Genomic DNA, 22,986 nt, shown 5'->3' with positions numbered 1-22,986 from the left:
ATGTGGAGTGTTTCGGTGCAGAATGGTGAACATGTGGGGGCAGAGCTCCCCCGGAGCGGAATGCACGCTCTAGTCTGGGTGCCCTGCCACCGAATGGCCGCTAACAGCTCGACGCCGGCTGCTTGTACTGGGTTACCTTGCCCAAAGCCGAGAGAGGTGTAACTTGCCAGTCAGGACCTGAGCAGACACAAACTCCATCCAACCGCAGGAGCGTGCGTGTGAGAGGACTGCAAATCGCTTCCGTCAAACCAGAATCAGCCGGTATCATTGGCATGAGGGAGCCTCGAGCGGCAATTGCCCAGGCTCAGGATGGAGGAGCCACGGTCGTGCAGAAGACGAGCGGCTCTGGGAGCCAAGGGGCCGCGCTCGGCCTCCGCCTCCTACAAAAAATAAGCCCCAGGCCAGCGCCCCCCGGGCCGAAGGGAGGGGACCCGGCTGGGCTGGCGCGGGGCGGCTGAGCCGAGCCCGGGCTGAGGATGAGCGGCAGGGCGGCCGGGGCTCGGAGGGAGGCAAGTTTCGGCGAGAGCCGGCACTGAAGCCCCGCGGGCGGCGGCAGAGCTGGCTCGGGCCCCGCGCGGTGAGTGTGGCCGGGACGGAGGCAGCGTGGAGCAGAGAGGGCCGGAGGCACCGGGACGTGGCGAGGGGCAGGAGCCGGAGCCGCGCCGGGAGGCAGGGCGCTGGGTGGGGAGGCGGCACCGCTTTGTCTGGGGCCGCGGGCGAGACGCGCTGCTGCAGCGAGGTAACTAGCGGTCATCCTTTGTGCTGCCGCCAGGCAGAGGGAGGGGCCGGCGGTGGAGCCTGCGCCCCCGTCTTCCATCCCTGGTGGCTGGGGTCTGCCAGCCTCCCTCTGGGTCTGTCTGCGCAGGCGGAAGTTCAGAGAAACCGCAACACTTTCTGAACCTGCTTTAAATGGGGGGAAGGGGGGGATGTCAGATCTCAGCCTTGGAACCCTCTCTTGTAAATGTGGGGGGAAACCAGCCATCTCCTACAGCATTTTCTAAAACCCTCCCCACAACAGAAACCTTTCTCTGTAATTTCTTCAGAGGCGTAGCCAAGTGAGTCTGTAACAGGAAAAACTTAACAACTAATAGTCTTTAAAGTGCTGCTCGACTATTCGTTGTTTTTTAAGTATTTCTCTGTAATGTAATGGAAGGTGCTTCTTCACTGGCCTTTGGGAGAAAAAAATGCTGGTCTCAGATCTTAGCTCTGATATTCTTGCTGTCTCTAATAACCATATTACAGGCTCCTAGAGAAAGACGATCAGGAACAAGATCTTATCCTATAATAACAGCAAAGCATGAGTAAAATTGCTGGAGAACAAGAAAGACAGAGTTGTAGCTGAAGCACAGGATTAGGAGCATGGGGTGTTTGATTCTGCCACAGACTTCCTGCATGACCGTGGCCAACTCACTTAACCCAACATTTGCAAAAGAAATCTCTGTGTTAGATTGTCTTCATGTTTCACTGTGAAAAGTAGAGATACCTTAGGCCTGATTTATCTAAGTGCTCAATAGTCACAGTTCCACTGAAGTCAATGGGAGCTGAAGTGAACATTAAAATCAGGCTAACCATGTTTCAAGCAGGACAACCAAAAATTGAAGCCTACAGAATTGGAGAACACTTTGTAAACATATGCCTTCACTTTTCTGTGTCTTGGTATTACTATCTAGGATACCCAACAAGGGTGTTGTGAGGCTGAATTTGTTATTATTTATAAAACAAGTAGATTTCTGATGGAAGTTTCTATAAAAATGCAATATTCTAAAATGTTAACATTAAAGATAATTGAACACTGGAATAGGTTACCGGGATATATAGCAAATTCTCCATCACTTAGACTATTTAAATCAAGACTGGGTGGCTTTTAAAAATATGTGCTCCCCTTTTCAGCCATAAATTGTTGTGTTAGGTAGGTGCTGCATTAAGTCCATGACCTGAGTTATACAGGAAGTCAGAACATTTACTAAACTAGTAATTCACCTGAGAAGGCAGTTAACAGCCTGCAAAAGTTGCTTCACGTTCTCCTCAATAAGTTACGCAAGAAAGCCTGACACCTGAAGTCTTGCAGACAGAACTCCTATTAGACTTAGTGGTTCCTATCTAGTTCTAGTAGATGAAACTACTATTTTGGGTGCACTTTGGATGAGGAGCTCTTTGAAAAGTTGCTAGGTGATGAACGCTGTAAAATAAAAAAAATCTGGTCCTTATTAATGTGTCTGTCTGATGCTGACCTCTATATTTGGCACCACTGATGGATGTTGAACATTTGAAATCAGATTCTGGGCTCTTCTGACAAATTGGCCCTTGGGAGATACTGCCCAATCCATACCCAGTCATGGGTAAAGGGAGTTGGGGATGTCATCATGCCTTGTTCTGATTGAGGATCTCTCACTATCTTGTTTGATTGGGGGAAATGTGTAGTGTGGCATATAAGCTGCTGGCATTTTTTGTTTCAATTTCTTTAGGATTTTGCAGTTGCAGTGTCCTCTGCTTTTCTGACTTCTAAGGCACTCCATCCTACTTCAATGCATCCACAGTGCAATAGGTCAAGGGTGTGCTGAGTCATGAGTGAGGAGAACTGCCAAATGTCCAATCCTAGCTCTGTTCAGTATTTGAGAGTTTACGCAAGTATTGCAAGTGACCTTTCCTGCTTGTGGGTGTATTTACATAGATTATGGACTAAAGATAAAAATGAAGAGTGGTTAATAGTGCAGAAGTGAAAAAGAATCCAGTTCATGCAGGGTAAAAATAAGCATTTCCGTTTTATCCGAGGTCAATGTTGTTGCAAGTCTGGCACTAACTCAGATCACTTGTTTTATCAGTTTTCTTTGACTGGGGCCATCCTTACTGTTGTTAAGTGAGAAGTTTGTCTGCTATTGTAATCAATAGGATGAGTATCATTGCTGGACATAAGTCACACTGAAAAAACATTTAAGTCATTTTTTGTTTAAAATTATTGTAAAAATACACCGTACTTATTCCTGGCAAAAAAGAAAAAATGACAATTACTTAGGAAGTTTGATATAATACAGTATTCAATTAATATATAACTCATATATGGATAAATCAACACTACATTTTAAAATGACTAGTAGTTTTTGTGGCCTCAATCTTTGGGCAAACAATCAAAGACAGTTTATAGGGCTTGATTGTGAGAAAGTAGGTACTGAGCATTTCTGAAAACTAGACCTCTTTTAGATGTGTTTCAAATTGAGCTTTCAAAATGTTAGGCACTGAAAATTGCTATTTGAATTAGAAATTTAGGCCATTAATATTACTGTAGAGTTAAGCCCTTGAGGTCAGGAAAACAAAAATTAGGTTTCCATATTCAATCTTTAGTGATATGATGACGTTTTTTCTGACACATTAGATTATAATTTCAATCATATAATATTTTCTACAACTGCAGACAAACATTATACTATATTGCATTTTTTCTTTCTTATATCCCTTACTATTTTTATTGCCATAATCAGTCAGTAGATCTTTAGTGATTTATTCTTTTATACAGTGAGTTCTCTTCTCTCTTGTGTATAGGCCAGATTCTCAATTTATGCAAAACAACATAAATGGAACAACACTGATTTACATTGGTTGAGGATCTGGCCCAGTGAATTTTAGAACAGGGCTAAACGGAGCTTTATGCTCACTGAGCCCTTTGTAAGGGATGGTATTTAGCAGCTTTACTACCCTAGAAGAATCACAGGAAGGAACTGTAACTCACAGGCGCCCTCTCCTTTCTCCTGCTGCTTTGCAGACAAAGGGTTATTAAGTCACTTTACTCCTTTTCAGGGTACCACTGCTGGTGTCTGACCAATTCCACTAGCTGGTGTGTAGTGGGACACGGCTATGGTACTATCCACAGCTATATCACCAGTTTTTCCAGATGATTTGATTGTGGGGGAAGTATGGAGTTTGCATGTAACTACTTAGTTCTGTCTGGCGCACCCCCCTCCCGCTAGTCCAGTGTATTGAAAGAAGCTACATGTGTGTATTCTATATTATAGAAAAAATATGATAATTAAGAAGTACATAATTAAAGTCAGTGGTCAAATCTTCTCAGTGCAAACCACACTTAGCTCTATTGACGACACCAATTTACAATACCCAACGAACTACCCGTATGTCATGACGCATATGTAAAAAGACTCAGAGTTAAAGTAGGGATGACTTCAGCCTTTTTTGCCTTTGATTACTTAATATAGTTATATATGACATTTTCTAAGGGGTAAAACTTAAAAAGAAGTTTTGCTTTTGACAACTTTGAAGCTCTGCTGGCTTGCAAGAAATTGGCGATAGCTTGTGTAAATGCTATAATCTGGAACTGTTTGAATGGCGACTACCAGAATTCCCTGTCTCATTCATCTGATAGTCCACAGGAGAGAACCTCTTTTCTGGGCATGTTAGGGAATTCTCAGGAGATAATTTCTCTCTTGCAAACCTTTGTGAAATTTTTAAGATGCATGAGAATGGGCTTCCATCCTGCACACCTTAAAAAGTGGGTGAGATCTCTCTTTCAGCTTTTACCTGGCATTGCACAGATCCTTCAGGGCAGGGGGCTGGTGGTCTGGGGAGTGCATGAGTCAGGGCAGGGTCTTGCGGATGTTGGGGGGGCTTAGAGCAGGAGTCTGGGGGCATGGGCGATGCAGGAGTCAGGGTAGGGGTTGAGGACGGGTTCAGGGCAGGAGGCTAGGAATGTGAGAGGTGAGAGTGCAGGAATCGGGGTATGGGGTTGGGAGGAAGGGGAGCTCATCAGGGTTGGGATGGGGGTGGCCCAAAGTGGTGGGGAACATACACCCTGATTGCTGGCTTGTCCCTGGGGTGAGGTGACATGAGTACCCTGCCTGCCAGTTTGTCCCCGGGAACTGGACTGGGATGGAGGGCCTGGCTTGGAGAGAAGGGGGTGTATAGGCTGGACCAGCTGGTGCTTCCTGGTCCAGATATAGGAGACAGAGGGGAGGGCCACGGAGGCTGGTGCTCTCTGGGTCAGGGGCTAGCGGGGTGGGCAGGCCATGCTCCACAGGCCCGCTCCAGGTCTAGGGACCGGAGTGAGGGGTCACTGAGGGTCGCACCTCCCTTGGCTGGGCCCAGGGTCAGAGGGTGCAGTCCAGGTTGGCCCCAGCTACACTCTCTGGGCCTGGCCTAGGCAAGGGAGCGGCACAGGCTGTCCACAGTGGCACTCCCAGAGCCTGGCCTGGGGGAAAAAGAGGGCCGTGTACAATTAAACCCTAACCTTGCTTTAAGTTATGACAGGAAGCTGCATACCAAATTTGGTGGTCCTAGCTCTTACTGTTTAGGAGGAGCAAAATGCAGGACAATGTAGCACTTTAAAGACTAACAAGATGGTTTATTAGATGATGAGCTTTCGTGGGCCAGACCCACTTACTCAGATCAAATAGTGGAAGAAAGTAGTCACAACCATATATACCAAAGGATACAATTAAAAAAAAATGAACAAATATGAAAAGGACAAATCACATTGCAGAACAGAAGGGGGATGCGGGGGGGGGGGGGGTGGGAAGGGGGAGGAAGGAAGGTAAGTGTCTGTGAATTGCTGATATTAAAGGTAGGGAGAGTGGGATGTTTGTGAGTTAATGGTATTACAGGTGATAATTGGGGAAACTGTCTTGGTAATGGGTGAGAAAGTTCAAATTCTTGTTAAGTCCTTGTTGGCAAGTGTCGAATTTTAACATGAATGACAGTTCAGAGGATTCCCTTTCAAGTGCAGATGTAAAAGGTCTTTGTAGCAGAATGCAGGTGGCTAAATGACTTAACAAGAATTTGAACTTTCTCACCCATTACCAAGACAGTTTCCCCAATTATCACCTGTAATACCATTAACTCACAAACATCCCACTCTCCCTACCTTTAATATCAGCAATTCACAGACACTTACCTTCCTTCCTCCCCCTTCCCACCCCCCCCCGCATCCCCCTTCTGTTCTGCAATGTGATTTGTCCTTTTCATATTTGTTCATTTTTTTTTAATTGTATCCTTTGGTATATATGGTTGTGACTACTTTCTTCCACTATTTGATCTGAGGAAGTGGGTCTGGCCCACGAAAGCTCATCATCTAATAAACCATCTTGTTAGTCTTTAAAGTGCTACATTGTCCTGCATTTTGCTTCAACTACCCCAGACTAACACGGCTACATTTCTATCACTGTTTAGGAGGAATTCTTGAACAAATAGACATACTGACAAACAGACAGTTGCAAATTTCTAATATATGTAGATAGACAGGGCTCGACAAATTATGCAATCTACTCGCCCGTGGCGAGTAGATTGTAACCCGGAAGAGCCGGGTTCCGGCGATCTGCGCATGTGCAGCTTGCCAGACAGCGCGGCTGGCAAGTGGGGCTCGCCACGATTTGGCAAGCCCTGTAGATAGATATATACTGTCAAATAATGCTCTTGATTTCCCTAATGTAAAACCTTGAGTGATGTCACTGACTTACAAACGGCAGTGTTTGGAAGCATACTAAAAGCATTTATATTGTTTATTTCAGAATACTGTGGGGAAAATGTGCACCACTCAGGAAGATATTGGATATGATTTTGAAGATGAATCAAAAGATAAGAAGACACTTAAACCTAATCCAAACATTGATGGTGGATGGGCTTGGATGATTGTCCTTTCTTCTTTCCTTGCACATATACTCATCATGGGGTCCCAAATGGCCCTCGGAATACTTAACATGGAATGGCTTGAAGAATTCAGTCAAAGTCGAGGCTTGACTGCATGGATTAGCTCCCTCAGCATGGGTATTACATTGATCGTAGGTATGTTCCAATATATTTGTACTAGAAGATTTACCTGGTATTGCTCGGGTCCTTAACTCAATTAATTTTTGTTTTTTTGGAAAATAAAATGAAAATGTACATGTTTCATTTGAATCATTGCTCTGGGGTGAGGCTGGAGATGAGAGGTTCAGTATGTAGGCTACCCTGGGGAGACAGGACTATCCCAGCTCTCTCTCAGAGCAGCATCTTGGGGCCAGTTGTAAAGCCCTTGTCCATGACGGCTGCAGCTTTAGTCATGAAAGTGAGGGGTATATGTACCGTTGCTGGGACAGGTCCAGGTTCGTCTGTCCCCTGCGCTCCCCAGCCAGAATGAGGAATGCAGCAAACTGTGCACTTTCCCTTCGCTCCCTGATGAAGCGGAACAGCCAGCAATGTTCCCATATGAATGGGGGGGAGGGCGCTTCAATGCCCCCCCAATAAAGAGCACCTGGGGGAGAGGGAGGTTCAGGGTTGGGGCAGTCCCAGACAAGGGGAGGGGGGCTGTTTCCAGCCAGCCCCTTTCACCTGCCTGGTGATTTTGACTTTTTTTGTATGGTTTTATGAGATGCCATCCCATTCCAGGCACATCTTATTTAACCTGGCACAACCATACCCTGACCTTGCTTTAAGTTATGATACGAGGAAGCTGAATACCTAATTTGGTGGTCCTATCTCTGACCATTTAGGATAAGTTCTTGAACAAACTGACAGACAGACAGACACACAGACAAACTCTCTCAAATATACAGTAGATTACAAAACTGTGTAGTTTTAACATGGTATTTTCCCCTTTGTCCCAAGTATTTTCTTGCAGTATTTAAATATGGTAACGGAGTAGGCTAGAGTGTTCTTGGACTGTAGTTTTAAAGTTGACAGACCAAATGCATTGCAGGTTGTCCACATCATTTCCCACATCAACTGATTTGGGCTGTGGGGCTAAAATAGCCCAGTCAACATTCCCACTTGTGTTGGAGTCCAGGCTCTAAGCCCTTCCTTTTCAGAACTTGGGCTTCAGTCCAAGCCCTACAGTCTACACCAGTGGTCTCCAGCACGGTGCCCGTGGGCGACATGGCGCCCGCGGGGGCATTTGTGTGCTCCCACCAAGTGCTCGAGGCTGGCCTGGTCCCGGGCACGTGGCGCATGCATGGTGCCGGTGCCGGAGCCGGCCCCGGGTGCATGGCGCACAGTGAGTGCTGGCCCCAGGAGCGCAACCCTACGACACACTCAGCAACAGGGTCCAGCCCCCGACCCCTTGCGAGGCCCCCCCGCTTACCTGGTTCTGCAGGGGCTTGTCTTGTGGCTGGAACAGAAAAACAAAATGGCCACCAGCAAAAAAGCCTCTTCTTAAAGGGGCCATGCTGATTTTTTATTTATTTATGCTTAATAACTGCTGTTGGGGTCCTTTTTTTTTTTCTCAACAACTTTGGTCTCCTCCCTTTTTTTTTCTCAACAGAATTTTTTTCCCGGTGGGTTTTTTTGGGGGGGGGAGGGTCGGGGTCAATATTTTTGGTTAAACCATATGGAAACCCTACCTGCTGTGTGTCCTTCTCTCTGTGTAGCTTTGAGGGCTGCCTGGGGGTGGCCCCACCCCTTCTGCCTGAGGCCCCGCCCTTCCAGGAGCATGACACTTCTTTCTGTGCCTATTTACATATTTCTTTGTCAGAGTTTTACAGATAGGCCTCTTATGTTCAGCTGAGATGTGGGATGCACTGTACAAGTCTCTGAAAGTCAACAAGCCAGTTCTGATCAATAGGGTTGCAGAAGCAATTCTAATTCTCCTCCACCTGGCATGTATATTTGATCTGCACTCCGAGGAGTATAAGATGCCATATTTTGTCTGTTAAATGGACCACGCTTATTTATTCCCTCTTCGCCTGAGTGTAAATAGATTATCCTGTAGTACCTGTCACAGGCTCTGTGACACATTTATAAAGGTAATTAAATAACAGCATCCAAAGGGGCCACCCAAGACAAAGTGCCATGATTAAACAAAAAGTTCTATCTCACTGAATTCAGATAATGGCAGAGTTATTTGCCAAAGACCTAGAGGAGTTTATTGAATGACACTTCTTAGGGCCTAAAGGAGTTAATATGAAAAAAATAATCCTTTTAATTGCATTTAACAATTTCAATTAAACTATTGTTTCATTTGTTGAAAATGATAATTAAGGCTTTTCATAAGTGTTACAGTAAGTATAAATAGAACTTTACACAAACCTCTTACCAAATTCTTTTTCTTGTTCTGTGACAGGTCCTTTCATTGGTTTATTCATTAACACATGTGGGTGCCGCAAGACAGCAATTACTGGTGGGATCTTGAATGCCCTAGGCTGGGTGTTGAGTGCCTATGCCTCAAATGTATATTACCTCTTTCTTACATTTGGACTGACAGCTGGTAAGCAATATTTATTATTTGAAAATTCTTTTAAATAGTGTCAGTGTTTTCTGCCAGTCCATTTGCTGAAAACATGAGAGAAGCCAAGATGGGTTTTGGATCATTTTAATATTTGATTTTTTTAAAGTTTCTGATAAAGTGATTATAGGAGGGGATTTTAGCTATTTGACAATTTTTCTTTCAGTTCAGCAGTTCTCAAACTTTAGCAACCCGTGAACCCCCATTTTGATTTATTTTTTTCTGCAGACCCCCAAGGTGGCTTCTCATTTTCGCAAGGGACTCTCAATACTCCACTCAGGGCTAGGATCCTTCTCCATTCTACCCTTTGCCCCAAGATCCTACCTCTGCCACTCCTCTTCCCTGCCTCTTTCTGCCCCCTCTTCTGAGTGCTCTCAGTCCCCATTCCTCTCCCCCTCAGCACCTGCTGCACATCACTAAACATCTGTTCCACAGTGTGCAGGAGGCACTGGAAGGGAGAGGGAAGAGTTGATCAGTTGGCTCACAGACCCCCTTGAGTATCTTCACAGACCACCAGGGGTTCATGGACCTCAATTTGAGAACTGTTTTAGTTTGTTCAGTTTGCAGTCAGACTAAAGTTATTGTGCTGTAGTTTCAGACAAATCAAGTTCTGCTTTCCGTTTGAGATCAATGGAGTTATTCCAAATTAATCTGATGCAAGTGATAGACTATAGCCTAATGGGCCCAATTTTTATTCCACACCATTTTTACATTAGTCTAACTCCTTTGTCTTTAACAGAATTACACCAGCAAAAATGAGAGCAGCATCAGACCGAGTAAGTCCGATCATGAGCATATGGAGATGTTTTTGTCAGTGATGGGAAAGCATGGAGGTCTCTCTGGCATGCCTCTTTCAGCCAGGGATGGCACCACAGTCAGGTCCTGTTTCAGTTTATAAACAAAGTCTAGACAGCCCTATTTAAATCAGAGGGCACCTCCTCTTCCAAGGGTCTCGTTTATTAGCAAGTCATAAGCATAACTAGGATTTGGGGGCATTTGTTATGTCAGTCAATGTCTAATTCCTTTTTCCAAGATAGTCTTCCACTATCTTTTATCTAGTTCTGAAACCCTTCCCAGTTCTTTCTTGGGGTTACTCCTTTTCTGTCCTCCTTTAACCAGGAGTTCCCAACTTGGAACTGTGCTGTACTGATTTTCCTCAGCCTCTCCTTAAATAGAACTTCCTTCCTAGTTGTCTCTGAAACAATCAAATATTTGGTTTTTCTTAAGCTGGAGCCTCTGTTCTAGCCATCTGGAGCAGAGCTATATGCTATAGGGCCATTGCCATATTCTCCCTCTGCTGGCACTTTGCCTTAATTAGCCCTCTTGGTGCTATACAGGTCAGCCTTTCCTTGCTGATATCTTCTGGTATCTGATTTGCTATGAGGGAGGAGGTTACCTTTATGCTGGCTCCTTTCCCCAGTTTATACACAATTGGTTGGGGGGGGGGGGTGAATGGAGCCTCCCCACCCCTGACAATGAGAAAGTGATGAGCTTGCTATTGATTCCTTGGATAGCTTCCTCTCTGTCCGTATCTCTGTTAGGTGTAAAAACCCACACATGCTTTTCCAGTCCTTTAAAGAGGTGTGCTACATGGGCTGCTTTCTAGGCACATCTGCCCTTAAAGAACAGATTGTCCTTCACAAAGCTTCCCTTCCAAGACCCAGTCTAGATCCAAATGGTAAACTTGATCAAAGTTTTAATTTAGACATGTTCAGCAGGCAGGAAGGAACTTTTTGTTTGGCTGTAGACAGGAAGTCAACCAGTATGCTTGGCAATACCCTTATCTTCATCAGAAAAATTTAAGTAACTAGGGCTGGAAGTTCTCTCTTTTGTAGCTCGCCCATATGGAGCCTGAGCATAATTTATACTGTGCACCCAGATGGCTGAATCTCTTTGCCATCTCCTGTGTTGTCAACAGAACCAGTATTTCACCACAAATAAACTTTTCCGTGGAGGTGGCCTCTTGATTCTCAGGAGAGGAGTTCCCCTTAAGGCACACACCTGAGTTAAGGATACTTCTGTACAGGTTGAGAGATCCCTTTCAGGGTTTCCAAAATAAAACAAAAAAAAATCCACACCCCAGAGATTGTGCTATTTTGCCTACTACTTACAGTATCGCTCTTAGCAACACCCATATCTGTTTTTTATGTACAAAAAAGTCTCAATTTGCACCACACATCAGTCATTCCTGCCTTTTATTCTACAGTTTTCTAGAGCCCTACTGTTTCCTACAGGTTTTCACTCCAGGATACCTGCCTGAGAATCAATCAATCAACTCTCCTCTTTTTTCCCTCATTCCCAAATTTAGGGGCTTCCTTGGTGAGATCTAAATCTTCTTGCCTCCAAAAAATCCCTGAAAATTTTTTCCACAAAATCTGCATAGTTTCTGTTAAGAATTTGTTTCTGCTTTTCTGCTCTACTTGATATCATTGTATTGATTCTAATAGAGATAACAATGCTATCAAAACTCTTATCAGGGTGGGGAGCCTTGCCTGTACCACTCTCCTTATACCTCAAGTACCCTTAAATTCCTGCTCCTGGACGCTCTTGCCCTAATTCTCCTACAAACCCTCTCTACCAGGGAATTATCCTGGTCTAGAGACCAAATTGCTTCCTATAGCTCTTCTTATGACTTCTCTTTCAGGAGCCTCCTCACAGCTATCTCCCAAATGGCCTACTTGCTGGCTTTCATAATTATCACCTGATCCCTAGCTTTTCATTCTCAGCTGGGAGCTAGCTGACTCATCATAGATGAGACTGGGCCCAGCTCCCTTTAAAGGGCCAGCTGCCCTGCAACAAGTACTGGCTTTCCAAACTTATTCAGACATGTAAGGTCTGACATAGCAGTCACATATTGTAAATTATTGTATCTTCTTAGATGGTCTGAGTTTTAAACACACTGGTTGTCTGTCACAAACTAGAGTATCTCTAATTCCAGAATCCCTCATCAGAAGGTAGCTACTGACTGCTGTGAGATAGGATGGCAGAAATGACAGCAAGGAATAAGGAAGGGAAAATTTATGTTTTTTATCTGAGGAACACTGCCTTTGAAGAGGCTCTGGATGTAGTGTCTCTAGAAAGATGATTGCAACATGAAGTAAGGTGTAGTTCTGGCTCTCACTGAACTTAACTGGTAGAAAAAAAAGATTTGATTTTTGGACTTTCCCACAAGGATAAATCAGAAACTACAAAGTGTGTGAAAAAGCCAAGACTGATGAATATGGACAAAAGAACTCTTTTTGGAAATTTTGGTGAGATCTACATGTAGCTTCCTGCCCCAAAAAATCCTTGAAAGGAATTTACACAAAATCTGCATAATTTCTGTAAAGAATTTGCATCTGCTTTTCTATTCTACTTGGTATCATTATATTGATTCTAATAGCGATCACAATGCTATCAAAACAGAGATATCAAAACTCTCCTTTCTATACCTCTCTTTCCTTATATCTGGAGTACCCTTAAAATACAGATGAATCAATTATCTTTTTCTCACCCTGTCCAAAGAAATCAGACAAAAACTATTGAACTGCCTAAAGTAATATGTAGAAATAAATAGCTAAAATGAAAACCATATCTGTGTTCTCTAGAGAAATCTGCCTGGGTATTTCAAATGAAAGTGAGAAGAACTGAGATGTACTCAGTGGAGTAATTCTGGTAAAAAATTGGGATCAGGGAGATGTCAGGGATATTCTTCTGCCATGCTATGAGACTTCCCTCCAGTGCAGCCCCCAAAAAGTTCCAACGCCTAGTTTTTCTCCCAATTGCCATTAAAAATGGCTCCCAGTGCTGACTTACTTTGACTCTCTACCAGACTGGCTCCCATCCTGCGCTGCAGTGTTCAGGTAACTCATTGGCTCCTGCTAACTCCTTCAGTTTATATTTTTTCTCTTCCCAACTCCTTGTCATGTACAGTCTTCCTAGATTCCCCTATTTCCAACAAGCCCCTCCAATGTCTTCTCCCCAACTCTGAGGCTCTGTGATTCTCCCCTCCCTGCACACTTTCTTGGTCTTGCCAACTCTTCTCCCAAGACTCATTCTCATCTTCTCAAATCAGCCCCTCTCATTCTCTCTTCCCAGGCTCTTTCACCTCTCCCCACCCCCCCATCTTTCCAGCTTCTTGTCCCTTTTCCAAAATATCCCTCTTGGACCACTTATGTCCCTTAAGTGCCTGTGCACTCTGACAGGTGTCGTCCCTTTGTCCTGCCCCCCACCCCCATGCTCACATCCTCACAGAGCTGTGTCTTCTGGTAGTGGCTTGTGGAAGGGAAATAGAGGGAACCAGATCTCTTGAGCACCTCAGTACCTCAGAGGTGGAGGGGGCGTGCCTATACAAGGATCCTGCCATGCCGGCCTAGCAACAGAAGACGGGGGAACAGAGAGCCCTCTGTTGGCAGAAAGGTACAATTGCAGTTGCCCTGTAGTTGCAAAGTAAGGGAAAAAATGACTAGATGCATTTTTTTCATCACTAGTGAACTTAAAAAAAATCAAGCCATTTCTGTTTGCTGTCCAAGAAGATATACGTACAAGCAAATATTATGGCTGTGTGCATATACAATTGAAAACTGAAGTCTTTGTACTTTTATTCCCACATCTACCACTGACTTGCTGAGTAACCTTGGACAGATTACCTGAGACCTGATTTTCAGAGGTGCTGAGAGCTCACAGCTTTGGATGATGTCATACTGAGATATGACTGCTCAATACCTCTGAAAATATCAACAGCTATTAGCCCCAATGTGGCTTGGTTTTTCTATGTGTCAAATGGAACAATCACTACTTTGCAGGGATTAGTTAATTCATGTTTGTAAAATACTATGTATGCTAGATTAAAGTAAATGATAAATGCAAAGTATTTATTAATTGTGATTATTTTTATGAAGAAATTAGGTATAGCCCTTTGATTACTGGTATGTTGCTAATATGGCTCTTGCTGCTGCACTGTATAGCTTGCTAAACATGGATGATTTCAGTAGAGTAGCATGTGATGTTTGTATTTCCACAGGTGTTGGGAGTGGCATGGTTTATCTGCCTGCAGTGGTCATGGTAGGACAGTATTTTCAGAAGAGAAGAGCCCTAGCTCAAGGACTTAGTACCACTGGAACAGGATTTGGAACATTCCTAATGACTGTTTTACTGAAGTATCTGTGCAAGGAATATGGGTGGAGGAACGCAATGTTCATCCAGGGTGCTGTCTCTCTGAACCTGTGTGTCTGCGGAGCACTCATGAGGCCACTTTCTTCCAAGAAGGATGCCAATGAAAAGGGTATTGAGAGAAACAATAGTGAGGATTATCATGCAAAAGCTCTGTTCCACTCTGCAAAGCCTATAGAATCTAATGGGGTGTTACATGAAGAGGAAGAAAAAAAAGAAGCACCAGCTAATGATGAAGTGCTTGATAATGCTCAGACTGTGGAGAGCAAAGGTAAAACCAGACGTGGAATGAATTTGTATGGTCTTTGCATTCTTAAGAGAGTGAGCCAGCTGACTGTTACAATCAAGAGGGGGTTTGGAACATGGTACTCCAGTTACTTTGGGGCTGCATCACTTTTTACCAATAGAGTATTTGTGGCCTTTGTGTTTTGGGCATTATTTGCATACAGCAGCTTTGTAATTCCTTTTATTCATCTTCCAGAAATTGTCAAACAGTATAATTTATCCACACAGAATGATGTATTTCCTTTGACCTCAATTATTGCCATTGTTCATATATTTGGTAAGGTGATCCTTGGAATCATCTCTGATCTACCCTGCGTCAGCACTTGGAATGTCTTCCTGACAGCTAACTTCAGTCTCGTCATCTGCATTTTTATTTTGCCCTTAATGCATACGTATATTAGCCTGGCGATGGTTTGTGCCCTAATAGGCTTTTCCAGTGGGTATTTTTCTCTAATGCCTGTTGTCACTGAAGATTTAGTGGGGATTACGCACCTTGCAAATGCTTATGGCATCATCATTTGTGCCAATGGGATATCTGCACTGCTAGGACCACCATTTGCAGGTAAATAGTTTGTTTCAAATCAGCATATATATCTGGGGCTATATCTGAATTGTTATGTATTTGTGGTTGTGGTTATATACAGCAGCGCCTGCACTGACTAGTGTCACATTTTACATGTATGGGTTTACAGAACACATTACCCACCTCTCAGTAAAAACTGCCATCCTTGGAAGTCTATTCAGCTCTGTTACAAACTGTTGTTTCTATGGTAATTGCTTAAGATAATTGTATGTATCCATTTCTAGAATAGAAAGGGTTAATATATTTACCCGTGTATTTTATGTAGTACAGTTTATAGCTGCTGCATGCATATGTCCAGATGAGATATTTGCTATAGTATTGAGTTGTTACTGGGATCCTCGGGGTGCAGCCTGGGATTGTGAGACCTCTGTGCATCCTTTAGCTCTCCAGCCTGGGCTGTCTTTCACAATGCCTTGCTAATGACAATGAGCAAACCTCTCTAGGACCTGTTATCACTCAGCACATGCTGATGTGGAACCCTTCCCAGCTGCTAGATTGCTCCCAGAGCCATGCATGAATCCCTCAAAGGAAGGCATCAGCCAAATCCTTCCCCCTTTCCTCTCCCAGTACTGTAATTCAGGAGTATATCATCTAACTCTGTGGTCACCAGCCCACACTCCTGCACCCCCACATCCACAAGCCTGTGGCTTGCTTAGCACCCCACCCTCCACCTGACCGTAACACTTTCCAGCCTGGAGCCCCCTCTATGAGCCAGCATCCCCTTCTCCACATTCTCTTTCACCCAAATTCTCTCTCCCAGAGCCTGCACCTTTCAACCTTTCCCACACCCAAATCCCTTATTCCCACCCCAGAGCCCGCACCTACTGTCTCAACCTAGTGAGAGGGAGTAAGGGCTGGGGACAGCAAATGATGGGAATGGAGAGGGCAGGGTCTCGAAGGGGTAAGGTCTTGGGGAAGGGATGAGGTAGATCTTGGCTTGCCCTGACATTTAAAAAGTGATCTCGGGTGTAAAAAGGTTGGAGACCACTGATCTAATTTATTAATTGGTTCACCACTTCGTCAATGGAAAGTGGACATAACCAGCCTTTGTAAAATCCCTGAGCAAATTTATCAAACATTTCAGGCAAACATACTGGTAAAGATCAAAAGTAAAACAAGTTTATTGAATACAAAAATAGATTTTAAATAATTATAAGCGATAGGCAAAAATATCAGAGTAGATACCAAAATAAAATGAAATAAAATAAAATTTAAGCACACAGTCTAACCTCTCACACTTATTTGACGGGACAACAACTAGATTAAGCAGTTTTTCTCACCCCACTGAATACTGCAGTCCTTAATATACAGGTTTATCACTTAAACCTGGGCCAGTCTCTGTTGGAATCTTCAGTCTTTTCCTGAGTGTCCTTGTTGTTTGCAGTGTTGATAGTGGAGAGGGTTCCTAACCTGTAAACCTCTTAAAGAAATAGCACTCTATCACACTGTTTATCTACACTATTTGTATGAACCCCATCACTTCAGCATCAGAATAAGTCCTTAGAGACATCAATATATTTACCTTTACAACAGTCCTGTAAAGTAGAGAAGTATTATCCTCACTTTACAGATGAGGAGACTGAGGCACACAGTTAAGTAACTACCCACAAGAATTTTAATACCCACAAGTTCAGTTGCCATTGGTAATAGGTAACAGGAAGGGGTAATGTACAAATCCTTCTATCAACTTCTATTAACCTGGCTCCATGACTGAATCATTCAAGAACATACAATTTAAATAGTGTAATGTTTTAAATTTACTTTAAAAAAAACTCTTTTCAATAGCCTTATGATATAATGAACCAAAATTACATTTTTTGCTTTCCATATCAGAGAGTAGTTTCATTACACTAATATTTCTTGTGCAAATAGTATTACATGCAACATATATTCGATAAGGTTATTTTCTTGAATAAGGGAAATTATATTAGTTCCAACATCTGGTCTAAATAATGTACAGATCAAGAGTCTTACTTGAGAGACAATTTTTTACGCTATTCCACAGATACTGTTTCTTTCTGTGGGAATAGTGACAGTACTTTGCATGTTAGAGAGTATTTTGGCAGAAGATTTGACTGTTTTATAAATATTAATTAGGTCTCACAGCTATCTAGTGATTTGGGTAAGTATATTATATCTATTTTACATTTGGGTAAACTAAGCCACAGAAGAATTTACTGAGTGCACAAGATCACACAATGAGGCAGTGGCACAACTAGGAGTACGACCCAGGTCTCTTCTTGAACTGTTAGACCATACTGTTTCTCTAGGAAATAGAGAAGATGGTGTACTATATATTTTTTCTTTGTCCCAATAAATTTCATGCTTTGTTAATTCAACTGTTTTTCCCCTAAGGCACAAAGTTAACCTCTTAATTGTGCAAGATACTGGACATGATTCTAACTGAGGAGGAGAGGAAAAGGGGTGTCATTTCAGAACAGGAGAAGAGGAGATACCTATACAGTTACATACAAGGCAAATTTGTGAAATCATGTTTAAAACAGATAGTAAAAATTACAACAGCCCAAGTAAAAGGATCACACATTCTGATAACTTACATGTTGTTTACTCTGTAATTAATTAGGCCCTGGAGCTCTAAAGTGCACAAAAATTCCCAATGAGGTAATTGGGAATTTTATCTGAATGAAGACTGCAGGATCAGGATCAACTGTATCTTCAACCAATCAGAAGCAACTCCAGTTAGAATGAATCCTATGGTCCTTGCCAAGACAAACTCCCATTTACTTCTGAGGGAGATCCAGCTATCCAAAGACTGTGGGATTGGGCCTATTGGCTTCACAAGGAATTGTATACATATATTAAAAATGCCTATGTTGTCTCTCTATATTTAATACCAACTACATCACCTATAAAATTGCATACATGTAATGTAGCTGGATTAAATAAAATAGCTGACTTTCACCCTGTGAAAAGCACTAGCATGAATCCTATGTGCTAGTTAAACCTTTGTGCTTCCCTTTACACAGAGGTGAATTTCATCCAGGCTATGTCTATACTACAGGGTTTTAGCACAAAACCCGCTGTTTTTGTGCAAAAACCCGCAGAGCGTCCACACCTCAAGCACATTTTTGCACAAGAAAATTTACAGTAAAACAGCAGAACAGAGAGCTTTTTGCAGTTTAGGTATATCTCTTTCTTGCACAAAAAGATGTGTGTGGACGCTCAACAGGGGTTTCTTGTGCAAAAAAAGCCTATTAGAAAAAGCACAGGTGCTCTGATGGCCATTCTGTGATTGGCAATCAGAACTTTCTTGCACAAGAGTGTCCATGCAGTGTGGACGTGCTTTTGTGCAAAAGCACATTGCTTTTGTGCAAAAGCACATTGCTTTTGCAAAGCGCTTTTGAGGTATGGATGTGCTTTTGCGCAAGAAGTTTTTGTGGAAGATCTCTTCTGTAAAAAGCTTCTTGTGCAAAAACCCTGCAGTGTAGACAAGGCCCCAGAGTTCTTCTGGACTATTGAGTTGGCAGTCCTGACAGAACAGTAGATTTCTTTCCATTTAAGTATTTCCTTCACCTTTTTTTTATTATCAAACAATTTAAAAAAATACCATTCAGAAGTAGCAGGGACAGTATGGGTAAGAGAAAGAACAATTAAATAGGAAGCCATGTGCTAAGAGAGATGTTAGAAGCAATTTGCTCTATTCCTAGCTCTATCTGCTGGTATAGGATTTATATTTTTAATCTGGGCTGGAGTTGATACAGATTGGAGAAAAAGAAGCATTCAGAATTTGGGGACCTAGCTTTGCTATTGGGATTTAAGTAGCAAACAAGGGTCAAAATCATACACAAAAGAAATCTGAATAAAACAGAAGATGTAAATTAAAGACTTTAGCAAATTAACAGTGTAGGACAGGGGTGGGCAGTAATTTTTGGTGGATTTTGGAATCCAAGATTTTGGAGAGTGCTCAAGGGCCACATTTTTCCGTGGAGGAGGTGCGGGGACTAAGATGGAGATTGGATGTAGAACAGCTGGAGATGGGTGAAGTCTGAGAGGGAGTTTAGGTGAAGGAGGGGGGGTTGTGACCTGGGTCAGAGGAATGGGGTGTAAGGCCAGGGAGGCACTTACCTAAGCCAGGAGCTTACCTGCAGCCCCAAAGCATTGAAAATACAGGCTGCTCCCTCCATGTGGCTCTCAGTTCCAGGAGAGGGGAGAGGCTTGTGCTGCCCCCATCACCTAAGCCAATCTCTCAGCTCCTATTGCCTGGCTGTTTCTCGCCAATTGGAGATGAGCTATTGGCTGGGGTCAGTTCCTATTGACCGGTTGTTTCTGACCAATAGGAGTGGAGGATTGGGCTGGGGCAGGGAGATCATGGGAAGTCTTCCCCTCCATCCAGAGCAGAGAGATAGAGGGAGCAGCCCTGCATTTAAAACAGTGTCTGCTATGTGCCTAAGGGTCCTGGGAGGGCTGTCTGAGGGCTGGATCTGGTGGCTTGGTGGACTGGATCTGCCCACAAGAGGTATCTTGCCCACCCCTGGTATAGAGTCTTCATAAATATATATATATCTCAGACCTCCAGAGACTTACGGGAGCCTGGAACTATTTTAGTCTACCTGACATTTGAATTTTTGAGTCATTCATTCCCTGTGACTTCTTGTAGAGCTTGGATGAGGGCTAAAACATGTCCATTAACTATTTATATAGCTAGCATGGCATAGCAGATTGAATAGGAGTCTGGGAGCGAGGAGGTCCTAAATTCTGACACCACCTCTGCAACAAACTCACTGTATGACTTGGGGTAATTGCTAACTATGCAAGATTTCCATCTGTAAATTGCGGTAGTAATACTGATCCTTCAATACGAAGCCTAATTTTCCACTGCTCTGTACCTTGTATAACCATTTTACCTGTGCAAATGTGAATGTAAAACAGCCACTCTGATTTAGCAGCATTTTACATCGACTTTCCACAGGTATAAATGATCATACAAAGTGGAAAATCAAGCCTGTAAAGTACTTTGTAAATAATAAATATTAAATACTAAATATCAGTGGAGCCAGATTCTCACTTGGTGTAAATCAGTGTAAGTATAGTTCCACTGAAGTCAATGGAGCTATTCTGACACACCAGCTGAGCATCTTTAGTACAACAACATGTTTTTAAGCTTACTTACAGTTAACATATTCATTGGCAAAGCTGATCTTTTCACAGTTTGCTTTTCTTTATTCCAAGAAAGGAGACTGGATACAGTTAGTAGCAGTAATTTGACCACATTTTTCTGCATATGTGAAAACATTGCCCACCAAGAATGGATTAAGGCAGGAAGATTCCAAGTGGAGGGGCCAATGTTTATAGAAAGCATCTAGAAGCATAGGCCACTGCACTTCGAATCTTCTTGCTAGACTTTTAGGATGGATCTTTGCTTTCACCCATATCTGAGTCCTTGCGCTTTCTGGCAAGTACGTAGCCCAGCCCAAATTCTCATTCATCGTAAGTTGTGCTGCATCACAGCTTGATGCTTTCTCTCTGGGTCACTGGATCCCAAGGTTTCTGCCTTATCCTTCCCCACCAAAATGTTTTGAAAATCCTAGCTCCATATATCGCACATCATCCTGAGAGTAAAGTTCTCCCTTATGGAGAGGACCATCAAAAGGCCTGTGCATATCTGAAGTCCCATTTTGAGGATTTAAAAGGGATATTAGTGACGCATAGGCCATGGGTTGGCCTTCTGCATGGGACTGATTAAACCATTGGTTTCTATTAGTTCATTTCTATTTTTATTGTTAGATATGGAGGCAATTTCCACTTCATTTCTTTTTTAAGAAAAAAAATGGTCATTTGAATGAAGTGCCCCATAATAAGATGTGTTCATGAGATAAATATATAGTGTGTTTTTTTAACGTTCCTGTTTTATGTTTCTCTGAAATGTTTTCTACTGAAAACTTTCTTTTCTTTGTTTTGCAGGCTGGATCTACGACATCACACAAAAATATGATTTTTCGTTTTACATATGTGGTTTGCTTTACATGGTAGGAATAATCTTTTTACTCATCCAACCTTGTATTCAAAAGAAACAATCAAGAGACAAACCCACTGAAAACACAAAAGTATAGTGCAATTTATAGAATGTTTTGAAAAGAATGTATTGAGTTTGTGTCTATAGTATAAAATTGCTATTCTTAAGACCAACCACTTTGAAGAGCATCACAGTGAATGAGCTGCAAAGTGCTGATATTAAATAATCAATGGAAATGTGCTTGTAAAAGGAAGTTTACTGTCACACTTACAATTCTTGTCTTTAGAATGACCTCTTTAATAAATACAGACTTTGAGAGCTCTTCAAATGTAATATCACTATTTTTAGATTTGGACAGTGGTTGAAAAATTCACTCTGAATCATAACTAATGCACACCAGTTTTACACTGATGAAATTGTATTGACTGCAATGCAGTTGCTGCTGATTTACACTGGTGTGAAAGGAGTATCAGGCCTCACACGAATCCTTTTTTTTTATTTTATATTCCATCTGATCAGAAATTTGTTGATAAGCACAAAAAAAAGCTACATTTCTTATCCGGTTTACTACTAATAAATCAAAGATTACACTATTTAATATATTTAAAAGAAGAATGTTTCTGTGATGTAAAATTGAAGATTTCTTATATTTTTTTGAAAGCACTCTCCATCCAAGGAACGATTTTTGATGTTTTGATTGCAGAAGAAATTATCCATTCTTAACTCATAAGAGAAATGATAAATGAGGTATTTTAATCTGGTACCAACAGCACTGAAGTAAAACAAATAAAACAAGAAAAAAATGGGAAATATTAATGGGAATTGACAACAGAAAGGATTAGCAGCAAAACTAGATGATCTTTTGCAAGAGTCTATTAGAAAAGTTATGCATTCTGGTAGAGTTTATGGACCTCCCAATTCTGATCTTAATACAGCCAGAGTCAACTTCGGTAGTTACTTCTGATTTACAGTGGTGCATCTGAGAAAGGAATCTGGCTCTGCCTATCATTCTAACTTTGTTTGCTTCAGTTTTATACCTGAAACTACTTTGGGCCTGACCCAAAATAAGTTGTTATAGGCCCACTGAACCAGATTTCCATCAACTAATTGTAAGAGCCATAAACATCAATAGAGTTAAATCTGATCAATGAGAGATCAAAATCAGGTCCTTTGTGTTTAGAACAAATCTCTGGAAGACTGAACTTGGCCCTTCTTTGGTTGCATTTAATTACCATAGAGAAAGAATTTATCCATGTCCGGAAAAAACCCTTAAATAACTTCCTCTGGATCATTTATTGTAAGTGATGTCTGAAATCTAAGATAGTTACTAATATTCTGTTGTGGCATGTCCAGTCTCCTAAATCTGGTGCTTTGCAGGAGAAACATCTTACCAAGAGTTTCCCAAACTGGAGGATGCTTCCAGAAAAAGTTTTAAGATTCTGGCTACCTGTCTTGTTCACACAGTTTATAACTGTATATTTTAATGGCAATATTTCCTCAATAATTAATTGCTTAACTTAAATAACCAGTTTCTCAGGGATAGAACTTGAGAACATTGAGTGAAACTGGCCAAAAGTATGTACTGAGTTTTAGAAACATGACAGACAGCATATGATATTTGATTGAAATGTATTTCAACACAAAACTTATTATGACTAATTGTGTCGTGATACAAGAGCACAATATTCATTGTGTAAAACTGATCACATGTTTTCACTGCTGTTTACTTGCTGTAAAATTAGTTGTGTAATGCAAAGCATGGAAAAGATAAGCATTTTAACTATTTAAGTGCTTGCC

General features: G+C 42.2%; 1 protein-coding gene across 2 annotated transcripts; it reads left to right on the top strand.

Moving 5' to 3' along the window:
- The first annotated feature begins 250 nt into the window (after positions 1–250).
- Positions 251–22,040, top strand: SLC16A14 (solute carrier family 16 member 14). Of its 2 annotated transcripts, none has more exons than XM_075937631.1 (5): positions 251–577; positions 6,510–6,783; positions 9,035–9,178; positions 14,199–15,194; positions 21,138–22,040. In XM_075937631.1, the coding sequence occupies exons 2-5, from the start codon at positions 6,525–6,527 to the stop codon at positions 21,284–21,286; spliced, it is 1,548 nt and encodes a 515-aa protein (XP_075793746.1). In that variant the 5' UTR covers positions 251–577; positions 6,510–6,524; the 3' UTR covers positions 21,287–22,040. The 2 variants fall into 2 exon arrangements, with proteins under 2 accessions (XP_075793746.1, XP_006119935.1); XM_006119873.4 differs by lacking the exon at positions 251–577 and adding an exon at positions 604–739.
- Positions 22,041–22,986: the final 946 nt, after the last annotated feature.

Source organism: Pelodiscus sinensis, chromosome 10 (assembly GCF_049634645.1).
Source record: "Pelodiscus sinensis isolate JC-2024 chromosome 10, ASM4963464v1, whole genome shotgun sequence".
NCBI lineage: Eukaryota > Metazoa > Chordata > Testudines > Trionychidae > Pelodiscus > Pelodiscus sinensis.
This window is presented reverse-complemented; position numbering and strand designations above follow the sequence as displayed.